Source organism: Lacerta agilis, chromosome 13 (assembly GCF_009819535.1).
Source record: "Lacerta agilis isolate rLacAgi1 chromosome 13, rLacAgi1.pri, whole genome shotgun sequence".
Taxonomy (NCBI): Eukaryota; Metazoa; Chordata; class Lepidosauria; order Squamata; family Lacertidae; genus Lacerta; species Lacerta agilis.
This window is the reverse complement of record NC_046324.1, coordinates 17601352-17622334: the sequence shown is the minus strand read 5'-3', so window position 1 is coordinate 17622334 and position 20983 is coordinate 17601352. Positions and strand designations below refer to the sequence as shown.

Genomic DNA, 20983 nt, shown 5'->3' with positions numbered 1-20983 from the left:
TTAATCTTCCTCCTTAGCCCCAAACTATAATTTCACAAGATATTACAACCAGGCTGTAAAACAACAACGGTGCCTTTTCCTGAGCGATTTGGAAAGGCTGAAGTTGGATCAAGGACAGATTCAATCCTCCGGTGAACCTGACAACTTCAGATCATTTCCTGACATTAAAAAAAAAGATTTTCTCTCTCTCTCTCTTTCTCAAAACACACACATACAACCTCTGCTCATTCTGGAGTTTGAAAGGGTCCTCCATCTACTTTGCTAGCAGCTTGATCAGCATTTTCAAAGCAGTCAAGTTATTTTCCGGATACAAAAGATTCACATAATCATATCTCCCCCAGCAGTCCAGATTATGATATAGACACGCTGGCTTAAATACACATGGAGCAAAATGCTAGAAATGGCTCTTTTGAGACATAGTTTCATTTAAAGATTTTTTTTTGGGGGGGGGGTTGGGTTCCGCTGGTTCAAAGCACCTTCAAAACGTGCTTTCAAAAGCTAAAAGGCCAAAACACACCAAACTGAGAATACATTACTTTCTTTTACTTTTTCCCTAGCATTTCCTGGAATACTCCTCATACAGTAGAAAAATGGGGCACATCTGGGAACGGATGGTGGTGCCATACCCAGAGTAGGCTTCTGCGCTTTCATTGGGAGAATATTCAGTAAAGGGAGAGCAGAAAATGGGCAATAATAGGGCAGCTACAAAGGAACATACTGGGGGCTTCAAAAACAGCCACTTGCCCAGTCGCCTCTGGCGAGTTACTGTCACCTCCAGGTGACCACAAACATGGAAGCTTTTGCAAACCGAAAGAGAATTCCATCTTTCCTTTTTTCTCGAGCCACCCAAGTCCCTGAAGTCTTGTAACTTTTGTAGATGTATTTGCCAGGTTGGGACACACAGCCGTTCCTCTGTACAGAGCCATCCCTGGTAAATCATGCAGGGCCACTCCTGACAGCTTTGAAGACGGCCACGCCAGTTGTATGGAGCAGAAAAAGATAAATAAATAAACAATGAGATTGCCACGGCTCTCCAAATGAATGTTTGGGCCATTTCCCCAAAGCTGCACTTAGAGGGCTGAACAGCACATCCTTTGGGTAAGGTGTGGGGGGGGGGGAGACAGAGGAGCATCCTTAAGGCACCTGTCTCCATCTTATGTCCTACCCCTTCTATGATGTGTTGGGTACAACTGGGCTTTTAATTAACCAATAATCAACCCTTCCCTCCATTGCTCAGTCCTGGCCTTCGTGCATTTGCTTGTCAAAGGAAAAATCATAAAGAAATCCACTTTCCTCACCCCCCCACACCCTAATTTGACTCCCACGGGCAACTTACTGAGGCTGCACAATAACCCTATTTCAATTAGCATTAGGCTAATGAAACGGCTCAGAGTTTTAGCATCGCCCAGCCCTCCCCAAAAAGGAAAAGATACATCTGCATTGTTGGAAACCGACACAATGCAGAGATCTCAGCAGATATGGCTCTTTTTAAAATAAAGAATGTACATACAGAATTAAAATCTAGATGGATGGAGCTTGTAAGAAGAGTGGTAAGGGTGGTCCCTCTCCCCCTTACTCTCCCTCTCTTACTTACTCACTCTTGCTTGCCTCTCTCAGGTCAATGGGCTTTTGCCTGAGATTTAACCACCAGGATCTCCTAACAAGAATAAAGGAACTTGGATTTAAAAAAAAACAAAACAATAACAATAACAACAACAACCACTTTATTTTATTTTAATAATTTTTTTAAGACACTCCACTAAGTGTGTGTGTGTATTTCCCTGGTTCCACAACCCCCACCCCAGTGACTGTGAGATCAAAACATCCACTGCAAGAGGGAAAAAGCTACAGGAAAGCTGCTCTGGCATTAGAGTCCTTGTTTGCAACAAACAACAACAACAACAAAATATATGTCACAATGTGATCTCAAATAAGCTACTTAAGGGACAGCCCTCCCTGTCTTATTTCCAAAATCTATGTGTGCATTGAACAGAGAAAAGCTGCAGGGTCAGTGAAGCTTCTTTTTCAGAGAGAGAGAGAGAGAGAGAGAAGGAGGGAGAGAGAAGGCACAAACGAGGACACAGAAAGGAGAACTGGAGTGGAGAAAAAGGGAGAGAAAACCCATCCTATTATCATGGCAAGTCTCCCAAAGAGAGAGAGTGTGTGTTCCTCTTCGGACACAGTTAAAGCAAGCCGGAGACTGGAGGTTTCAGCGTACATGATCTTCCAGACACATCTATGCACAGACACACACATAGCCAAAGGTTCCCTCTTCCTGAGGGTGCTAACAAACCCTTATTGACTTCATAGCCATGGCAAGTCTGATCCAAACTGTTGCTTTTTTCAGCAGCAGGAGGAGGGATGAGGAGGAGGGGGGGATTTGGAGGGGCCTCCCTCCCACCCTCCCTCCCACAGACACACACATTTTATTTATTTATTTATTTTGAAAGAGAACCAAAGGGAGATCTGCATTCAGTGAAATGCACATGCCCCAATCTTTATACACAGAGAAAGAGAGCAATGGGATGGGGCATCTGATCTATACGGTACACAAGGCACCCCCATTCTCTCCCCCCCCTTTGCAAATATCACATGCATGTACTAATTCACAGCTTTGGAGAGGGAGAGAAATAGGGAGGGATTTTTGGGGGGTGGGGGGTTGAAGAAACAAGACTTACATCGAAGTGATATTCCTAGAGATGTCCGTGATGTTGATGCTGGTATTCCCGTTGCTCGTGCCGGAATCTTGCCCTTCCAAAAGGGGGAAGAGGTTCCCATCGTCCGGCTTTTTGCAATTGATCTCGGTCTTATTGCAAAGGCAGTTGGCAGGGCAACCCAAGACGGAAACCAAGAAGTCTCCCCAAATGCTCCAGAGCCAGAAAACCTTCCAAAAACTACATTTGGTCGGACAAAACAAGACATCCATCTTCGATTCGCTGTGGCTTTATTTCAGAAGAATTATTGATGTATACAAAATAAAAATAAAAAAATAAGCCTGATGGGGATCCAAAAAAGAGAGAGAGAAAGCGAGAGAGAGAGAGAGGAGGGGGGTGGAGAGAGAAAGAAATAAGAGGGGGGAGGTTGTGGAAAGGGAGGGGGAAAGAGGGGAGGACACAGAGGAGAGGGGGAGAGAGAGAGGTTTTAAGGGAGAAGGGGGGCGAGGACAGGGGAGGAAGCAAAAAGGAAAAAAAAAGACAAAACAAACCACCCTCAAGCAATCGGAGGCATGTAGAGAAAAAATCCTTCCTTCGATGGACTCATGATGGGCAGGTCGGCGAGGCTGGCTTATTCCCCCTACTGTAGCGGTGAGCGCTGCATCGCGGCTGGCTGGCTGGCTGGTGTGTGCGCGGTGCGGGTGGCGTTTCTCGGTGCCTTGTTGATCCACCGTAGCTCGCTCGCTCGCTCGCTGCTCTCCCAGAGACTTGTGAAGATTGCAACAGAAGAGGGGGGAAGGCAGCAGCAGCGGCAGCGAGGAGAGGAGGAGGAGGAGGAGAAGGGAGAGGAGGAAAGGAAGAGAGCGAGAGAGAGGGGAGGGGGGGGGAATATGATGGTGCTTAAAGTCACCAAGTCCCACCTACCGGGCAGAATTAAAATTGAAACACCTGCAAGAAAAAAACGCCACGCAGAGGGAGAGGAAGAGATGGAGGGGCACGAGAAGAGGGGGGCTCCCTGCCTCCTCCTCCTTCGCCGCCGCCGCCGCCTCCTGTCGTGTGTGTGTCCCCTCCAACCCGGCCAGCTAGCCCTTCCCACGCCCAGCAGTGCTGCAGAAAGATGTAATGTGCGCGGAAGCGATATAGCGCGAGAGATTAATTTTCTCTTTTTCCCCCCTCCGCCGTGCAATGCCGAGGTGCAAGAGGGAACCCCCTCAGCCTGCGCGGTGGGCGATTGATTGTTTGTTGGTTGTTTAAAGGAGGATTTCCTCGCCCGCTTCGCAATATAGCCTCCTACTACGTCTTAGGGTGGGGTTGGGGGTTGGGGTAGATTGGTGAATGGGGTGGGGGGTGGACCAGCGATCCTCTAAGGCACGTCGATCTTTGGGAACTCTGCCCGCGTTGAGATCGAGGGAAGGGGCAACGATCCTGCGGGCGCCTTTTCCTGGGAAGGAGGGTCTGCTGAACTCTGGGGATCGAGGGGGGGGGGCGTCTTTTACTATCGAGGAAACACGCGCAGGAAAAGGGCTTGAGAACCACGTGGGCGCGCAGCCTGCGCTGGTGACTGCGCGGCTGACCTGTGCCACTTGCGGGTGGACTGGGCTGGCGTACACCCGAGGAAACGTTCCTGGCGAGATCTGCACATGAGAAAAGTTCCGGGTGGGATTGTAACCGGACGGGGGAGGGGGTCCACTCTTGTTGTGGCTTCTCTCTCTCTCTCTCTCTCTCACACACACACACACACACACACAACCACGCGCCAATCACGTCTCTATTCCGGCAATTTGCAGCGAAGAGAATACAACCCACGAGCAAACAAGTCAGAATTTGCAAACAACAGAAGGGGAGTGTTCCTCTTTTCCTGCATCCAAAAGGAATAATAATATTTAAAACAACAACAACAACAACAACAACAACAACAACAACAACAACGGGGTGTTGGTGCATTTTATTTTATTTCTTCAAGTCGGATTCTCAAGCTTTTAAAGAAGAGAAATAAATGAGTCTGAAGAAAAAGAGAGAGAGAAATGAGCGAAGGACTTAAAAGGGGGAGGGGACCTGCCACGGGGAAAGGGGAGAGGGAGGGGGAGACTGTTTGGGAAATTGCAAAGGGGGAGTCCAAAAGAGTAGTGGCGGGTTTTTGCAGGGGTAAATAAAAGAAGAGGAAAAGAATGGTGTGTGTGTGTGTGTGTGTGTGTGTGTGTGTGTCTGATTTCAGGGAGCCGACATGGCACCGGGAGATGTGTGTGTGTGTGTAAGCAACGCTGAAGCGAATTAAGATGCAGGGTGCATTTTGGGGCAGGCGGCAACCCAAGCAGATCAGAGCCCTGCTTAATTTGCTTTGCTTCTCCACACTATGGCGCTTTCCTCTTCCCCCACCTCTGTGGCTTCTCCTTCCCTCCCCCCCCCTTCCCCATCTCTTTTAATCGCCTCTTGTTTCTGCTCCTTTGCACACAGACACAAGAGCCACGAAGGCGGCGGAGTTTCGTGGTTTCCAGCCGCAGGACCGCTCGGGCTTACAGGTGGATCCATCTATCTCCCTCTCCGGCTTCTCGATCTCTCCCTTTCCTTCTCTCTTTTCGCAATCCTGAGGGGAAAAAATCCTGGATTCTTGGAGAGGGGGAGAAGAAACATTGCGCCGGAAAAGCTTCGTTCTTCCAGCCCAGTGTTTCCCAAACTTATTGGAGCCGAGTTACTGCTACCCCACTCCGATCGAGAACCAGGAGCACTACTTGCATGGGGGGAGGGAGGGAGAGGTTTTATTTTAGAAAACAAAAAGAGAGAGTGAAAATGCCCCCCTTAGGAGAGAAGCCCCCTCCTGGTATTTATGCATGAGTCATGATGCTGAACAAGATTCCTTGATCAGAAGGAGAAAGGGGGCATGTGCTCTATGTGCTTTGCATACAGAAGGCACTAGACCGAGTCCCCAGCATCTTCAGGTAGGGAGCAGGGGGCTCTGGTCTGAAACCTAAGAGCCCCCCTCTGCTAGTCTGTGTTGGCCAGTCTTTGCATACCTAGTGCTCTCCAGATGTTTTAATGTAGCTCCTCTTGCCCACCCACAGGCAGTGGAGGCTGGTCCATCGTGCCACCAGCCATCACATAGTTAAACTATATGGAACCAGGAGGCGGTGATGGCCACAAACGTGGGTGGCTTTCAAAGAGGATTGGACAAATTCATGGAGGAGCGGGCTAGCCGTGGCTACTAGCCATAATGGCTGTGTTCTGCTGCCATAGCTGGAAACAAGAAGGCTTTTGAATACCAGTTGCTGGAAGCTGAAGGAGAGGGGAGTGTTCTTCCATTCAAATACTGCTTGCTGGCTTCCCGCAAGTGTCTGGTTGGCCACTGTGAGAATGCTGGGCTAGGTGGATCATTGCCCTGATCCAGAAGGCTCTTCTTATGTCAACCAGTCCAGGGGGTGGGACTGCCTGCCAGCTCCCTCCTCCTCTGTCTCAGTATTGCACTTGAGGAACTCAGCAGGACAGAGGATGGAGATGAACGCAGAAGGTGTTGGATCTGCCTGTCATTGTCTGTGACTCCATCTACTGTTGGGGCTCCCTGCCTTCTTCCTTACCAGTCAGAATGAGCACCAGCCACCACTCCTAACAATTGTTAGTTCCAAACATCAGGAGGGCACCTGGCTGGCAAAGTCTGGTGCAGACAATACTGTACTGAGCTATATGAACCAATGGTCTGACTATATAAGGCAGCTTCCTGCAATGCAAGCTTGGAGAGGGGACTCCTGCAGAGACCCAATAGGCAGGCTCCTCTGTGATTCGTCAGTTCTCCTGCATTCCTATTTCAGGAGCAATCTGATCACACCCACCACTGAGATGTGACAGAATGACCTGCAGACTCAGCCAAGGATGATCAGAAGGCGTTGAGAAGGGCAGAGCAGTGAGTCATGCTGAGACACGAGTGGGCAGCCTCCTCCACTATTGATGGAAGCTTTGGATTCAAAATTTCCTTTCATCATTTGAAACAGTTTGTTTCTTCTGACATAGAGTTGTGCTGCTCTAGACTGAAGGCAGTGGGGCAGGATCTCTACCCAGCACCTCCCCACCCTCCGTACCCCAAGGCTCCAATCTCATATACATCTGATATACTTGCTTCTTCCATTTGTTTCACACATGCCGTTTAAAATTAGTGCTGTGCTGAACATTTCTCCTGGTTGTTGTTGTTTACCATTAATGAATGGTAATTAATGAAGAAATTGCATTTGAAAATTACCAAAAGGAAGACAAAGTTTGGGCAGATTTCTCATGGCTGGAGTGCAGGGTTTTTGAGTTGCTTACTTTATTCATGAGGTGGTGGAGTGGGTGTTTGTGAGGGTTCTTGCTTTTATTCTGCGAATTGCCTCACTTGTGGTCTGCACTCTGCAGCCTTCCTGGGTGCCAGCACTTCATCAAAGTCAAGAAGTCGGGAAGGCTGCAGGTTGCTGGAGAAATCTCACACCAACTGAAATTGTTTCTCTCATATATATATATATATATATATATATATATATATATATATATATATGAAACAATAAAAGGCTATCAAAGACACCATTGGCAGCCAGCTTCTAAAACAGCAACAAAATTAAATGCCATTAAAATTAAAAGCTAGAGAGAACCATTTGCCACATCTGTGCAACTCTTTTGGAGAAAATGGTAACTGGACAGTTAAACTGAAGCCCGGTCAAAGTTGAGGTCCTTTGGGTCAGGTACATATTTGACTGAGAAGACCTGCTCTAGAATGGGATTAAAGTTTTGTTTTGTTTTGTTTTTTTGGGAGGATCAGTGGACCCTAGTGGAGGCTCCAGTCTTAGCACCACTTATCTGGGAGTAGCTCCATTGAATTCAATAGGACTTAGTCACGTCACAACTAACTTGTCTCATTGATTTCAGTGGGACCTAAGTTCAACTAGCAGGACTCCGGATCCCACCCAAAGTCTTTTCCTGCTACCTTAATGTAGTCTGAGTTTGGTAGTCTGGCAGATGGTCAAATGCAGGGAGATCCAAAGACTTTTTAATAGCCTTGAGAATAGCTCAGTTGGTAGAGCATGAGACTCTTAATCTCAGGGTTGTGAGCTCGAGTCCCACATTGGGTGAAATATTCTTGCATTGTAGGGGTTGGACTAGATGATCCTCATGGTCCCTTCCAGCTCTGCAATTCGATGATTCTAAGAGACTACAAATTAGGAGCCCATGCTTCATGTTGCCACATAGGGCAGGGACTGAGCAAAGCCCGGTTGGACAGGCTCTTGGGGGATATAGGTATCCTTCAAGTACCACTTTCTTAGATCTTGAAAGGTCAATACCAACACTTTGAATTGTGCCCATAAAACAAATAGGTAGTTCCTTAAGCTCTGGCAACTGCCTTTGTTCTGATGCTATGTAAGCAAATCAGAGAGTGTTTTCTGAAGCAGAAATATAAGCATGCTTACTCTGTAAGTGTGCTTCACTGAGTTCAATGGAACTTACCCCCAAGTAAGTGTGCCTGGGCTTGCAGCCCTGGGAGGTATATTTTTTTCTCAGCCAGCATGGGTGACTCCAAATTCTACTATTCTGGGAGAGGGGGTGGGGAAAGTTCCCTCTCCGCCATTCACTTCCCTTTCCCACCTCTTGTCTATTTTGGGTGGCACATAAACGCCTCCTTCATTTGCAAACTTGATTTGACAACTTTGCCAGCATCTACTGTAGCTCGAGATTCCAAAACTTTAATATTTTGTCAGCAAGATGTCATGTGACAACCCAAATGTGTTAATGTGTCACACCTTCATGTGAAAATGAGATTTCTGAATTGCAAAAAAAGAATGTACATTTTGAAATCGGGCTTCTGAAATACCTGTGCTCTAATGGCAATGCAGGCAGAAATCGAGTGGTTGTAGCTTCCTGATTACTGCATTTCCCATCAATAGGAAAGTTTGCATTTCCTGAATATCTGTCTGTTGAAGGCATAGAAGCCGTTGGGGGGGTCTACTACCCTATATCAAAATAGCATTTGGCATGCTGTCTTCCACACTCTGAAACTTCTGCTCACATGTCTGCATCCTGATTGTGTCATTCCAGGACATTGTATCTCTGTGTGGCAGCAAATATTTGGAGAAAATTCTTCAAGGTGGCCTTCTTCTTCTGCAGGGGTTAGAGAAAGTCTCTGAAATTCTCTCAAGGGGGAAAAAACAACCAGAAATTTTAGTCATATGACAACAACTCTTGGGCAAAGCATTTTAAACTTTAAAGTGCTTCTCAAAAGGGCTGTTTGATGCAGTCCCCACCCCTTCCTTGGCTGCTTCAAAAGCAAAAGCACTTTTGCAAAAGGCTTGAAGACAGCTCCCGTGCTCCCTTTTCAGGCTGAAACTGGAGCGCAGGGACTGTCATAGAGCTCTTGCATGTTTCCCTGCACTCCCCTTTTGAAGCTTAAAGGAGGAGCAGGGCGGAGACCTGCAAAGTCATGTGTCTGACAGATGGGCAACCCTGCCCACTTGTTGATCATGCAATGTAATAATGACATCTTGTGACCTCGCCCCCCCAGTCAAATTTGGCCCGCAAGGTTGATCCTGATAAGAATCTGGCCTGTGGAGCCAAAAAGGGTCCCCCATGTGATTTGAAAGGTCCTCTTGATGGAAGATGCCTGGGATTGAAGCTGGGGTGTTACACTTGTTTCAAATGTTCTTCACCGCTGATCTATGGCTCCTCTGCTGCACCACTCTGAAAGAAGTCAAAGGAAGGAAATGTACTCAGCCTTCACATACATTTCCCTCTTGCATCCTGGGAAGATGTATTATGCTGACTGGAGGCAAGAATTTTTGGGCTTGCCTCTTGCCAAGATACGATCTTGGTGCCCCATCCATATCAGCCTGCAAACAGAATGAAGCACCAATGGGACTATGATACTTTCCTGTAGTCTGGGAAGGGTAATCTGAATCAGTTTCCCATAATTTACACCCGCAAACAAACAGCATAAGTTGAGCACTGCCGTAGCGGAAACGAGGGACGGGCTGAACAGTTTAATTCTGCACCATCTCAGTTTTGCAGGTGCTCAGTTATAGGTCTGTTAAATCTTGTTTTGTGCAGGTGATTTGAAGGAACACACAAAAAGCCCACATTTAAATTTATGCATTTTGCATACACTTCAGTGCGTTTCAGTGCATTCTCCTAAATGGGGGGGGGGCATATCTTGGGCTGGATCCAATGCTATTCATCCTCATAGCAGGCTCATTGAAGTCCATTATGATTATTTTTAATGGGTCTACTCTGAGTAGGACTGGAACTGGAGGCAAACCCTTGCTCACATTTCAGGTGGCCTTGCAGCCTCTCCTATGAAGTGTATCTAAGTTATTTTCATTCAGATGACAGATAAAGATTCACTTTTTTCCCCAGACCTTTGGAGAAGGAGGAAATGCATAGCAATGTTCTTAAAATTATTTTGCATCTTCTGCCTATTTTATTTGTGATTACAGTGGTACCTTGGATCTCAAACGCCTTAGCTCCTGAACAAATCGGCTCCTGAATGATCGAAACCTGGAAGTGAGTGTCCCGGTTTTTGAGCGATTTTCAGAAGCCGAACGTCCAACGGGACTTCTGCAGCTTCCAGTTGGCTGCAGGAGCTTCCTGCAGCCAATCAGAAGCCACACTTTGGTTTCCGAATGTTTTGGGAATTGAATGGACTTCCAGAATGGATTCCATTTGACTTCCAAGGTACGACTGTATTCTTCATTTTATGCCTGCCGATTGATTTGTTCAGTGTAAAAAGCTTATGGTTAATTGTGATTTCAATAACATTTGCCACTCTGGGAGCCATAAATAAATAAATAAATAAATCGTTAAAAGACATTAAATAAGTACCATTGTGCATGCTTCTTGAGTGCTAAAGTTGTATTGCAACATCTGGAGAACTGCATAATCTACCTGGGAGTCACCTTATGATCCACAAGCAAGGTTGGGAGGATTGGAATGAGTCCATCTGCTCTGAAAAGTGGACCACGGTAATTCTTCCTCCATCCCTAACAGTTATCTGGCCCAGCTGGAGGGCTGGGTGGAAGTCACTCAATTTCTTGCCATCAGCCAGCCCAGGAGGAACAGCCTGATATAGTGGATAGAGTGTTGTAATAGGACAGGCTTCCTCAAACTCGGCCCTCCAGATGTTTTTTGGCCTACAACTCCCATGATCCCTAGCTAGCAGGACCAGTGGTCAGGGATGATGGGAATTGTAGTCTCAAAACATCTGGAGGGCCAAGTTTGAGGAAGCCTGTACTAGGACCTGGGAGACCAGGATTCAAATCCCCAATCAGCCATAAAGCTCACTGAGTGACCCTGGGGGCAGTCACTGCCTCTCAGCATAACCTACCTCCCAGAGTTGTTGTGGGGATTAAATGAGGAGGGGGTGGGATTTGAACCATATATACTACCTTGACATTGGAGAAGAAGGTAGGAATGAAATGCAATAAACAAACAAACAAACAAACAAACATCTACCTTATACCAGAGCAGGTAATTTGTCTATCACCTAAAGGACCCCTGGATGGTTAAGTCCAGTCAAAGGTTTCTATGGGGTGCGGCGCTCATCTCATTTTCAGACTGAGGGAGCTGGCATTTGTCCACAGACAGCTTTCCGGGTCATGTGACTAGCATGACTAAACCACTTCTGGCACAATGGAACACTGTGACGGAAACCAGAGCACACGGAAATGCCGTTTACCTTCCCGCCACAGCGGTACATATTTATCTACTTGCACTGTCATGCTTTTGAACTGCTAGGTTGGCAGGAGCTGGGACAGAGCAACAGGAGCTCATCCCGTCACGCGGATTTGAACCGTCAACCTTCCGATCGGCAAATTCAAGAGGCTCAGTAGTTTAGACCACAGCACCACCTGCTCGAAGGGGCAGAGGAACCAGAGACCAAATTGCAAACATGCGCTGGATTATGGAGAAAGCTAGAGAGTTCCAGAAAAACATCTACTTCTGCTTCATTGACTACACAAAAGCATTTGACTGTGTTGACCACAGCAAACTATGGCAAGTTCTTAAAGAAATGGGAGTGCCGGATCACCTCATTTGTCTCCTGAGAAATCTCTATGTGGGACAAGAAGCTACAGTTAGAACTGGATATGGAACAACTGATTGGTTCAAAATTGGGAAAGGAGTACGACAAGGCTGTATATTGTCCCCCTGCTTATTTAACTTATATGCAGAATTCATCATGCGAAAGGCTGGACTGAATGAATCCCCAACCGGAATCAAGATTGCCGGAAAAAATATCAACAACCTCAGATATGCTGATGATACTACCTTGATGGCAGAAAGGGAGGAGGAGTTAAAGAACCTTTTAATGAGGGTGAAAGAGGAGAGCGCAAAATATGGTCTGAAGCTCAACATCAAAAAAACTAAGATCTTGGCCACTGGTCCCATCACCTCCTGGCAAATAGAAGGGGAAGAAATGGAGGCAGTGAGAGATTTCACTTTCTTGGGTTCCATGATCACTGCAGATGCTAACAGCAGTCACGAAATTAGAAGACGCCTGCTTCTTGGGAGAAAAGCAATGACAAACCTAGACAGCATCTTAAAAAGCAAAGACATCACCTTGCCGACAAAGGTCCGTATAGTTAAAGCTATGGTTTTCCCAGCAGTATTGTACGGAAGTGAGAGCTGGACCATAAAGAAGGCTGATCGCCGAAGAATTGATGCTTTTGAATTATGGTGCTGGAGGAGACTCTTGAGAGTCCCATGGACTGCAAGAAGATCAAACCTATCCATTCTCAATGAAATCAGCCCTGAGTGCTCACTGGAAGGACAGATCCTGAAGTTGAGGCTCCAGTACTTTGGCCACCTCATGAGAAGAGAAGACTCCCTAGAAAAGACCCTGATGTTGGGAAAGATGGAGGGCACAAGGAGAAGGGGACGACAGAGGATGAGATGGTTGGACAGTGTTCTCGAAGCTACTAACATGAGTTTGGCCAAACTGCGAGAGGCAGTGAAGGATAGGCGTGCCTGGCGTGCTCTGGTCCATGGGGTCACGAAGAGTCGGACACGACTGAACGACTGAACAACAACAACAACCACCTGCTCCCTACCTTACCTTACTTTAACCTTACCTGTCCATCATCTACCCCAATATGGTCTGCTCTGATTGGCAGTGGCTCTCCATGGCCTTGTTCATGACTCTTCATCTGCCACTTGATCCTTTCAACTGGAGATGCCAAAGACTGAACCTTGGAGCTTTTACACACTGTGTCTGTGTTCTGCTTCTGAGCTACGGCTCCTCTCCACAGCTTCCTAAGAACCCCAGCTTTTTTTAAAAAAGGGTGGGGGGGAAGCAAGTTTGTAATCCTTGTGACTACAGAGATGCTTGAAAGTATGGTGGGCCATTATTTGCTTGCTTGCTTACTTACTTATTGCATTCATATCTCACCTTTTTCTTCAAGGAGCTCAAGGTGCTGTACATGGTTCAACCACTTCCTCATTTAATCCCCACAACAGCTCTATGGCATAGGTTCGGCTGAGAGACAATGACTGGTCTGAAGTCCACTCAGTGAACTTCATGGCTGATTGGGGATTTGAACCCTGGTCTCCCAGGTCCAAGTCTGACACTCTAACCACTACACCACACTGGCTAGGTTACTGTGGGTTAGGACTTCAGTGCCCGGCCCCTTTCTATCTACTAACACAGCCCTGTGACTGCAGAAGCAAATAAAGCCTAGCAAAACAATAAAATATTGCAGAATACCTTGTGCAAAATGGGAGAAGTGCAAACTGCTAGTCTTGTTGCAGAATCTGGCTTATTTTATTGCCAGTATTTCTTTTAATTTAATTTAATTTTTAACAGACATAGATTGCACACAGCTCTGACTATATTTGGGATAGAATGTTGGAACCTGAACACACACACATAGTTTGCCATGTTTCCCAATGTCATTCCTGCCTGATCTGTTCTAATTCAATCCCCAGGCTGTAGCTGGGATGTTCCCTGCCTCAGAAAAAGTAGGGCTTATGTCTGAGTTAGCATGATAATGGAGTGTAAATCTATATGCAGAGGTTTTCAATTCCTCTATAATGAATTGATAAAGTTGCTGCGGTTCCCACCAGAGCTCATTGCAAACACCTCTGAGACAGCAGCCTAAATCCCCAGATCCCTAGTAATGGGTTCCTGCTAAGGGGAATTTTCAATTTCCCTCCAAAGCATTGAAGGTCTCGTCTCTCGGCTGCAAAGGTGCAAGGGCTGGCCCAGCACAACCTGCAGCTGTGTGCACATTGAAGGAGCCCCGCTTTTCTCCATCGGGCCTCTGGTAAGGTGTGCTTACCTGCGCACATGGAACAGATACAGAAACTATTGTGATGGAAGGAAACAATAGGGGGACCCTATAGAAGAAATGAAATGAGCAGGCATGGTGATCTGAGAAGTTCCACTTTTCAGGATGGGACCCTGTTCCTAAACCGTTCTGGAGAAGAACGTGGTTTGATGCTCTGGAGAAGGTTTTGTGAATTTCAAATAACATTTCAAACAACAGCGGTGTTTTGTGGTACCTGCAACGACCATTTCATCTAACCCCTATCTTTCTCTGCTGCACTCACAGTGGAGTCTGGTCCACTAGGGCAAATGAACCCCGCAATCTTGGCTTGCCCTCAGCCCACCCTCCCTCTATCTGATTGTAAGTAAGAGGATAGGTAGGTCACTGACTCTGGCTCCACCTAGTGTCGGCCTCCCAGTCTTCTGTCCTATCAGCTGGGCACCAGCTGCTACCATCCACATCTGACATCAGGGGTAGGGCAGGTGGGCATGGCTTGGTGAAAACAACCTCACATGCCAGATGAAGAGAAGTGGTGGGCCTAATAATGCCAGCGGGGTGGAAGGTCTCCACTCCTGCTCAAAGCATCACTAAAGGGGGTAGACACAAGAGCTCAGCAGAATCCAAGTCCCCACGGTCCCCACTGGAGTCTGCTCGCTCCCCTTGCTTTTCCAAGCTGTTCAGCTCACACAGGTATCAAAAGGAAACAGTGCTGACAGCAGAACTCCATATTTTTTACCCCTTCCTTCCCTCCTTCCCATTAGCTCTCGGAATAGCTCGAAGGCAGCTTTTGATGTGGTGCCTGCTTCCCCCCCCCCCTTCTCCCCAAGTGTGTTGGGAGAAGGTGCCCACGTGTCGCAACGAGGCTGACTTTCGCAAACAGATCAGTCTTACCCGAGAGACTCGGGAAAAGGGTGTGGGTGGAAAGGGGAGGAAAAGCTGATATCTGTCACTCTCAAGAGCTGCACTGCCAAATTAGGGAGATGGGGACGGGGTTAATCCACAAGCAGCTGGGGGCGGCTGGAGGCAGCAAAGCTTGTACCCGGCTCCCAATTAGGTCTCAGCAGATGCTCAGGATGACCTTAGAAGACAGGAAAGCAAGAGCAGGAGAAACTGGTCCAACTGCTGCTTTCTTTGTACTGACCCCCTTTTCCCAGAAAGACAAGAGTGTGTCTCAAATTGATATCCCAGTTGTTTCCTCTCCCCAGAGTGTCTAGGGACTGCAGACCTCTGAACAGGAGAAGATTCTCTAATGGCAAGAATCCATGATCCATACAGATAGGGACATAGGAATCTGCCTATGTCCATCTAGTTCTGTATTGCCTACACTGGCCGCCAGCAGCTCTCCAGGATTTCTGCCAGGCTTCTCTCCAAGCTCTATCTGGAGATGCCAGGAACTGAACTCAAGATCTTCTGCATGCACAGCACATGCTATACCACTAACTTACAGCCCTTCCGCAGTGTTGCTGAACTACAGCTCCTTGGCCATGCCAGCCGGGCTGATGGGAGTTGGGAGGCAAACATCACTGGGAGGGTCACTGGTTCCCTCTCCTCCATGCCATAACATAGACTTTTCAGCACCCTCACTGAACTACAACTCCCAGGATAACTGAACCGCTATCAATAATTGAACTGCTATCAACCAATCAATCCAGTATAATTTTGCAGCAGTGTCCTTGGATATTTTCTTTTCAAGAGGATAAAAAGAGGAGATTTCATACCTGTAAGCAAGAGACAACCCAGATTGGTACCCTGTTCTTTTATTTTTGCCCTTTATTATCCTGATTTGGACCACCTTTCCTTTTCCTTGCCTACCATTGAAGCCAGCACCTCCTAGATGCTAGTGTGGTGGTGTCTACAAAGAGCTCTTTGTGACACATAATTATGAGCCAATATGCCTAGGTGTAGGACGCAGTTGGCACTGTGGGTTAAACCACAGAGCCTAGGGCTTCCTGATCAGAAGGTTGGCGGTTCAAATCCCCATGACAGGGTGAGCTCCCGTTGCTCGGTCCCTGCTCCTGCCCACCTAGCAGTTCGAAAGCATGTCAAAGTGCAAGTAGATACATAGGTATTGCTCCAGCGGGAAGGTAAACGGGGTTTCTGTGTGCTGCTCTGGTTCACCAGAAGCGGCTTTGTCATGCTGGCCACATGACCCGGAAGCTGTACACCGGCTCCCTCGGCCAGTAACATGAGATGAGTGCTGCAACCCCAGAGTTGGACATGACCGGACCTAATGGTCAGGGGTCCCTTTACCTTTTATGCCTAGGTGTAGTGGACATGGATCGAAGAGAAGCAGGTTTGGATCTCTTGGTTGTAACAATCACCAAGTGGCCTCAGGCAGGCTGGTATCAGCCTCTGGTTTCTTAAGAATGGCACCCCTTGCTGGATCAGACCAAAGGCCCATCTAGTCCTGCATCTTGTTCCTAGAATGGCCCATCAGATGCTCAAAAGCAGGACCATAGGAACAGCTTTCAGTTTCAGCTTCAGTGCCCCTCAAAGTCTGTAACCATTCTTAATTCTCCCCAGTGCTACTTCTCAAGCTGGGAGTAGCAGGAAGTTGAACTGGGAACCTGTTTGGATCATAGGACTGGCTGGTTATGAACACTGGATAACTGGAACTGAGCAGTTTGGGCACACTCTGTCTGGAAGATTGCCATTTTAAAGGGACAGCACTTGTCTTTTAGGAATGTTGCTGTCCATGGTGTATAAATGATCTGTTTCCCCTTTAATCTACCCTTCCCTTTTTGCAAAGATGAGATTCCCCCGTCCACCAAGAGGTTCAAAACCAAACAGAAATCCAGTACATATAAATTGTTACTTACCTGGAGGCACTTTGCCAAAAAAAAAAAAAACATACTGCAAAATTAGGCATGCCCCCCTATTGAAAGACCCTCATTTGGTTTAGAAAGGGTGATTGGACTGTGTTAGGGGATATTGACTTTTCATACAGTACTCTTGAGAATGCATCTTTCTTCACTTCTGAAGGATTACTTGGGGATGAAGGATACCTTTGCTTGGAGGTAAGTAAATAATGACTATTTGCCCAAATAGCTCAGTACTGTCTACTCTGACTGGCAGTGCTGACATAGAGCCTTCCCTATCACTTGCTACATAATCCTTTTAGCCTTCAGTGGGAAATTTGTTGTTGGGATTTGATTAGATGCTAGGAGAGGATATATTCATTAGACAATATCCTTCCTTCCTGACGTTTGTGAGTTCAGCAGAGTGCCATCCCTTTGCAGCTTAAAAGGGAAGCTTAGATAAGCTAGTTTTAGCATTTTAGTATTAATAATCCAGGATGCTTTAAGGCGGACTGGATTTTCCTGTTATTACCCCCTTTATTCCCCCTTTAAAAGTAAAAAACAACATTTATTCAGTATAGGTATTGAAGAATAACAGATACAACAGCTTGGTGCAGGCAGGCTTAAAATGCTAATTGAGTTACAAAGACATACTAAGTCTAGCTTTAAAATGGAGTCTGATCTTGAGCCCAGGCATGATGGAAAAGAGGATGCACCCAGGCAGCAAGGAGCATATATAGTTACATCACTTCCTGTCAGGACACAAATAGGGAAGTGACATCACAGAATTCCCTTTAGCAAGTTTACAGGAATGCTCTTTGAGCCTCAGCACCTTTGTGTATCTAATTGGCAAAACAGAAATGGTTGGGTTTGACTGAAGTAAATATCCCACATGTGTGGCCCTCCAGATGTTGCTGAACTACAATTTCCACCATCCCTTTAGGTAAGGCCATGTTGACTGCGGTTGTCAGGAGTTGTAGTTCAGCATCATCTAGAAAACCACATCTACCCCATTCCTGCTTTTAACTGAAGATGCCAGCGTTCAACCAAGGACCTTTAGAAGTGATGCATACACACACCCATCCACTTGGGTATGTCCACCTAGGAGTTCAGTAATCCTTATAAAACCTTTATAAATTAGGCCACTGTTAATCCCATCTAGAAAGGCCAGTAGTCTGTGACTTGCCTTTGAGGTCCTTCTGACCAGCAAATGGAAACTAGGACTGTGTACAGCAGGGTTTCCCAAACCTGGGTCTCCAGCTGTTTTAGACTACAATTCCCATCATCCCTGACAGCTGGTCCTGCTAGCTAGGGATGATGGGAGTTGTAGTCCAACAACAGCTGGAGACCCAAGTTTGGGAAACCCTGGTGTACAGCCTGTCCCCCCCAATCCACTGTGTGGGCCCTTTCTGTGACCCCTGGATCAGGACTATCTGCCCTGTGCCACCCAGAATGGCAATCCCCATCTTGACCCAGATCCATGCCCAAAGCAATTAGGGGAAGGGTCTTATCATACAGTTACAGCCCAATTTAGACAAGGTCCAGATCCCTCTGAATAAGCCCAATTTGACTCAACCCTACTGGAAATGGTTACAGGGAAAACTATGGGCTCCTTGAATGCTTCCCATTTTAGGCTCAGAGTGCATATACCCCATCAGACAGTGTGTCTGTTTCACCTCAAATTCCTCCAGTCACAAATCAGACCAATTAGAAGTTTTTAGTGCTTTCCTAAGATGTTGTAAAAAAAATGGCAATGACAATGAAAATAAGGTATAAAATTATCTCTTACAATTAAACTATAATTACAAAGAATTGTGGCAAATAAAGCAAATGTCTGGTACTAAGGACCTCAATTAAATCAAGAAAGAAATATAAATAGAATTCTCAACTAAGCTTACAAACAAAACAATCCAACTCATGAATTATAAGGTCAAAATACTCCTGCAAACATCCTATTAGCAATTAGTAACGAGAAATAGAAGGAAGAAAGGGGCATGAAGACCAAAGATCCTAATTAAAGTCATTGATTAATATGGATTTTGATCAAGCTAGACAAGTTTCTTCATAGCTACTAGAGTCTCAGATGTTTGATGGTGCACTGAGTTGAACATGCTTGTTAGGAACTGTAGCCGGAGCTCCCTTTGTGCCAGGCTGGGTATGTGTGGATTGGGAGGAGAAGTTCCTCCCTCCACCCAGTCCTGCTAGTCTGCACTGGCCTCTGTCCATGGAATGATGCCAGCATCACCGCTAGCACAGAACTCCCCATGCTTCCTGCTTAATGCACAGGCTGTTGTGTTCAGGTCTGATGCTAGATCCCATGGAGAAAGAGGCAAGGTTGGTCAAAGGTTACCAGAACACAGATATATCTGAGTAAACAACTTGCTCCAACAAAGGTTGGGAGTGGGCTGAAGCCTTTTAAGCCTCTGTCTCCAGGCTGCCTAGTCCAGGCTACACCCCCCTATGGAGATCTTAAAGGGTCAACCCTCAGACCTGAATACAGGCACTCCATTCTGTAGCCTCCCTCCTGCTGATGTGCAGTGAGAGGCTCAGGCATCTAGTTCCTAGGGTTCAGGGGAAGGTTCCCGTGAAGGTCTTGTGGCCCTCCAGAGGTTGTGGTACTATAACCCCTGTTATCCCTGTCAATTGGTCATGCTGGCTAGGGCTGATGGGAGCCAAGAATATCTGGAGGACTATAGCTCTAAGCCACTTTCTCTCCTAGAAAGTAGATTCCACTAAACTAAATGAAGTTTACTCCTGAGGAATTATGTTCAAGGCTTCACTGTTAAGCTCACTTGCAGGTAGAGACCTAAGCAGGTAGCACCCATCTTTTTTTTTTTTTCCTTTTCCTTTTCCTTTCTTTCTTTTTTTTCTTTTTTCCTTTATTTCCATTCTGCTGCAGTTCGGCTTCTGCTAAAACCTACTTTTTCCATCTCAATATACACTATGGCCGAAACAAAAGCAATTAATTACATAATTCATTACACAATAAACTTGAGTGCATTGCATGGAAGCAGAACATCAAAGACAATGCAAAACAACAACAACAACAACAACAATCATTTACATAACATTTGCAGACTCATAAAAACAATTGTGAGTGCTGTCCCTTTTGCGATCTTGGGCCAACATTTTCATTTCTGATCAAATTCTCTGACATCCCTGCTTGCAGATGTGCCTTTATGTGCCCCGTGTGGCAACACCCTCCTGTCCAGCGCTGCTCCTGAATGTACCCAGATTCCCCATGTTCCTCATAAGGTCCAAAATAAACTTCCATCTGGACCCTGTTTCAAGGCTAATGCATATCCTCTCTTAATTATTGATTTGTTTATTACAGACACGCTGGCAGGACATTTATTGCCTCTCGCACGCCAGATCCGTGCCTCAAACCACACAAGGGCCCAGGAGGTGGCTCAGATGTTGGCACGGGAGCCACACTGAACAGTGATGGGAGCTGCACCATGGCTTTTGGGGGGCTTCTGCAGCTGCGCTTTTCCATCCCCTAGGCAGCCAACCCCTTGCTAGCTTGGGAAGGCTGGAGATTATCGTTTTTCATTTGCTATCATTTTGTTCTCCATTTAAAGTGCCTGATTCCTCTTGGCTCCAGTAGTGAGCTGGAGATGGACCCCATATCCCATGGGGAGGAGCCCTGCAGAACTGGAAGGGGCTTCCTCTCCCTCCCTCCCCTCCCTCTCTCTTTCATAGCATTGCTTCTTAATGTGTCAAGTGGAAGTTTGGGGAACTTGGCACGCCAGATCACAACACAATTATGCCATCGAGCACCAAAGCTGCTGTCATCTTCGCACAGGGAGAGATTAGATCCTACACATTAACGTGGTGGTTAATGATTTTTCTTTTTCTTTTTTTGCGGGGCGTTTGGATGCAGGGAAAACATATACTGGCATACTGATGCTGTGGGAAGGGGGGGGGGGAAATCAGCCCTGTTATTCTAAGGTAATAAATCTGTCACTTCCTCTCCCAAAATCTGGGGTTTTGCCAAATGCAGCAGGGCAAAGGTGTGTGTCATGGTGAAAAAAATACAGATTCAATCTACCTCAGTGTTTCTTCTTTGTTCAGTTTTGTTTTGTTTGTTTTTACATACCCAGAGCTCATTCAGACTTTATCCAGCAGTGATAGGCACTCTTGATTCTCCTCTGCTTGTATTAAGTCAGCAGCATAAGGGATAGCAAAACCTCTGTAGACTCTGGCTAGTCTTCATGACAATCTTGTATAACACTAAGGCAAGAGTGAGCAACCTTTTCCTCTCTGA

The 20983-nt window shown here is 46.5% G+C and overlaps 1 protein-coding gene across 3 annotated transcripts in view; it reads right to left on the bottom strand.

The window, feature by feature from the left end:
• The window catches only part of NTRK3 (neurotrophic receptor tyrosine kinase 3), a 387266-nt gene extending 384279 nt beyond the window's left edge, over nt 1–2987 (bottom strand). For all 3 annotated transcript variants that reach the window (XM_033167046.1, XM_033167047.1, XM_033167048.1), the window contains exon 1: nt 2679–2987. In XM_033167046.1, the coding sequence (XP_033022937.1) occupies nt 2679–2926 (248 nt within the window). In that variant the 5' untranslated portion in view covers nt 2927–2987. The remainder of the gene's footprint in view (nt 1–2678) is intronic.
• Between the last annotated feature and the right edge of the window lie 17996 nt (nt 2988–20983).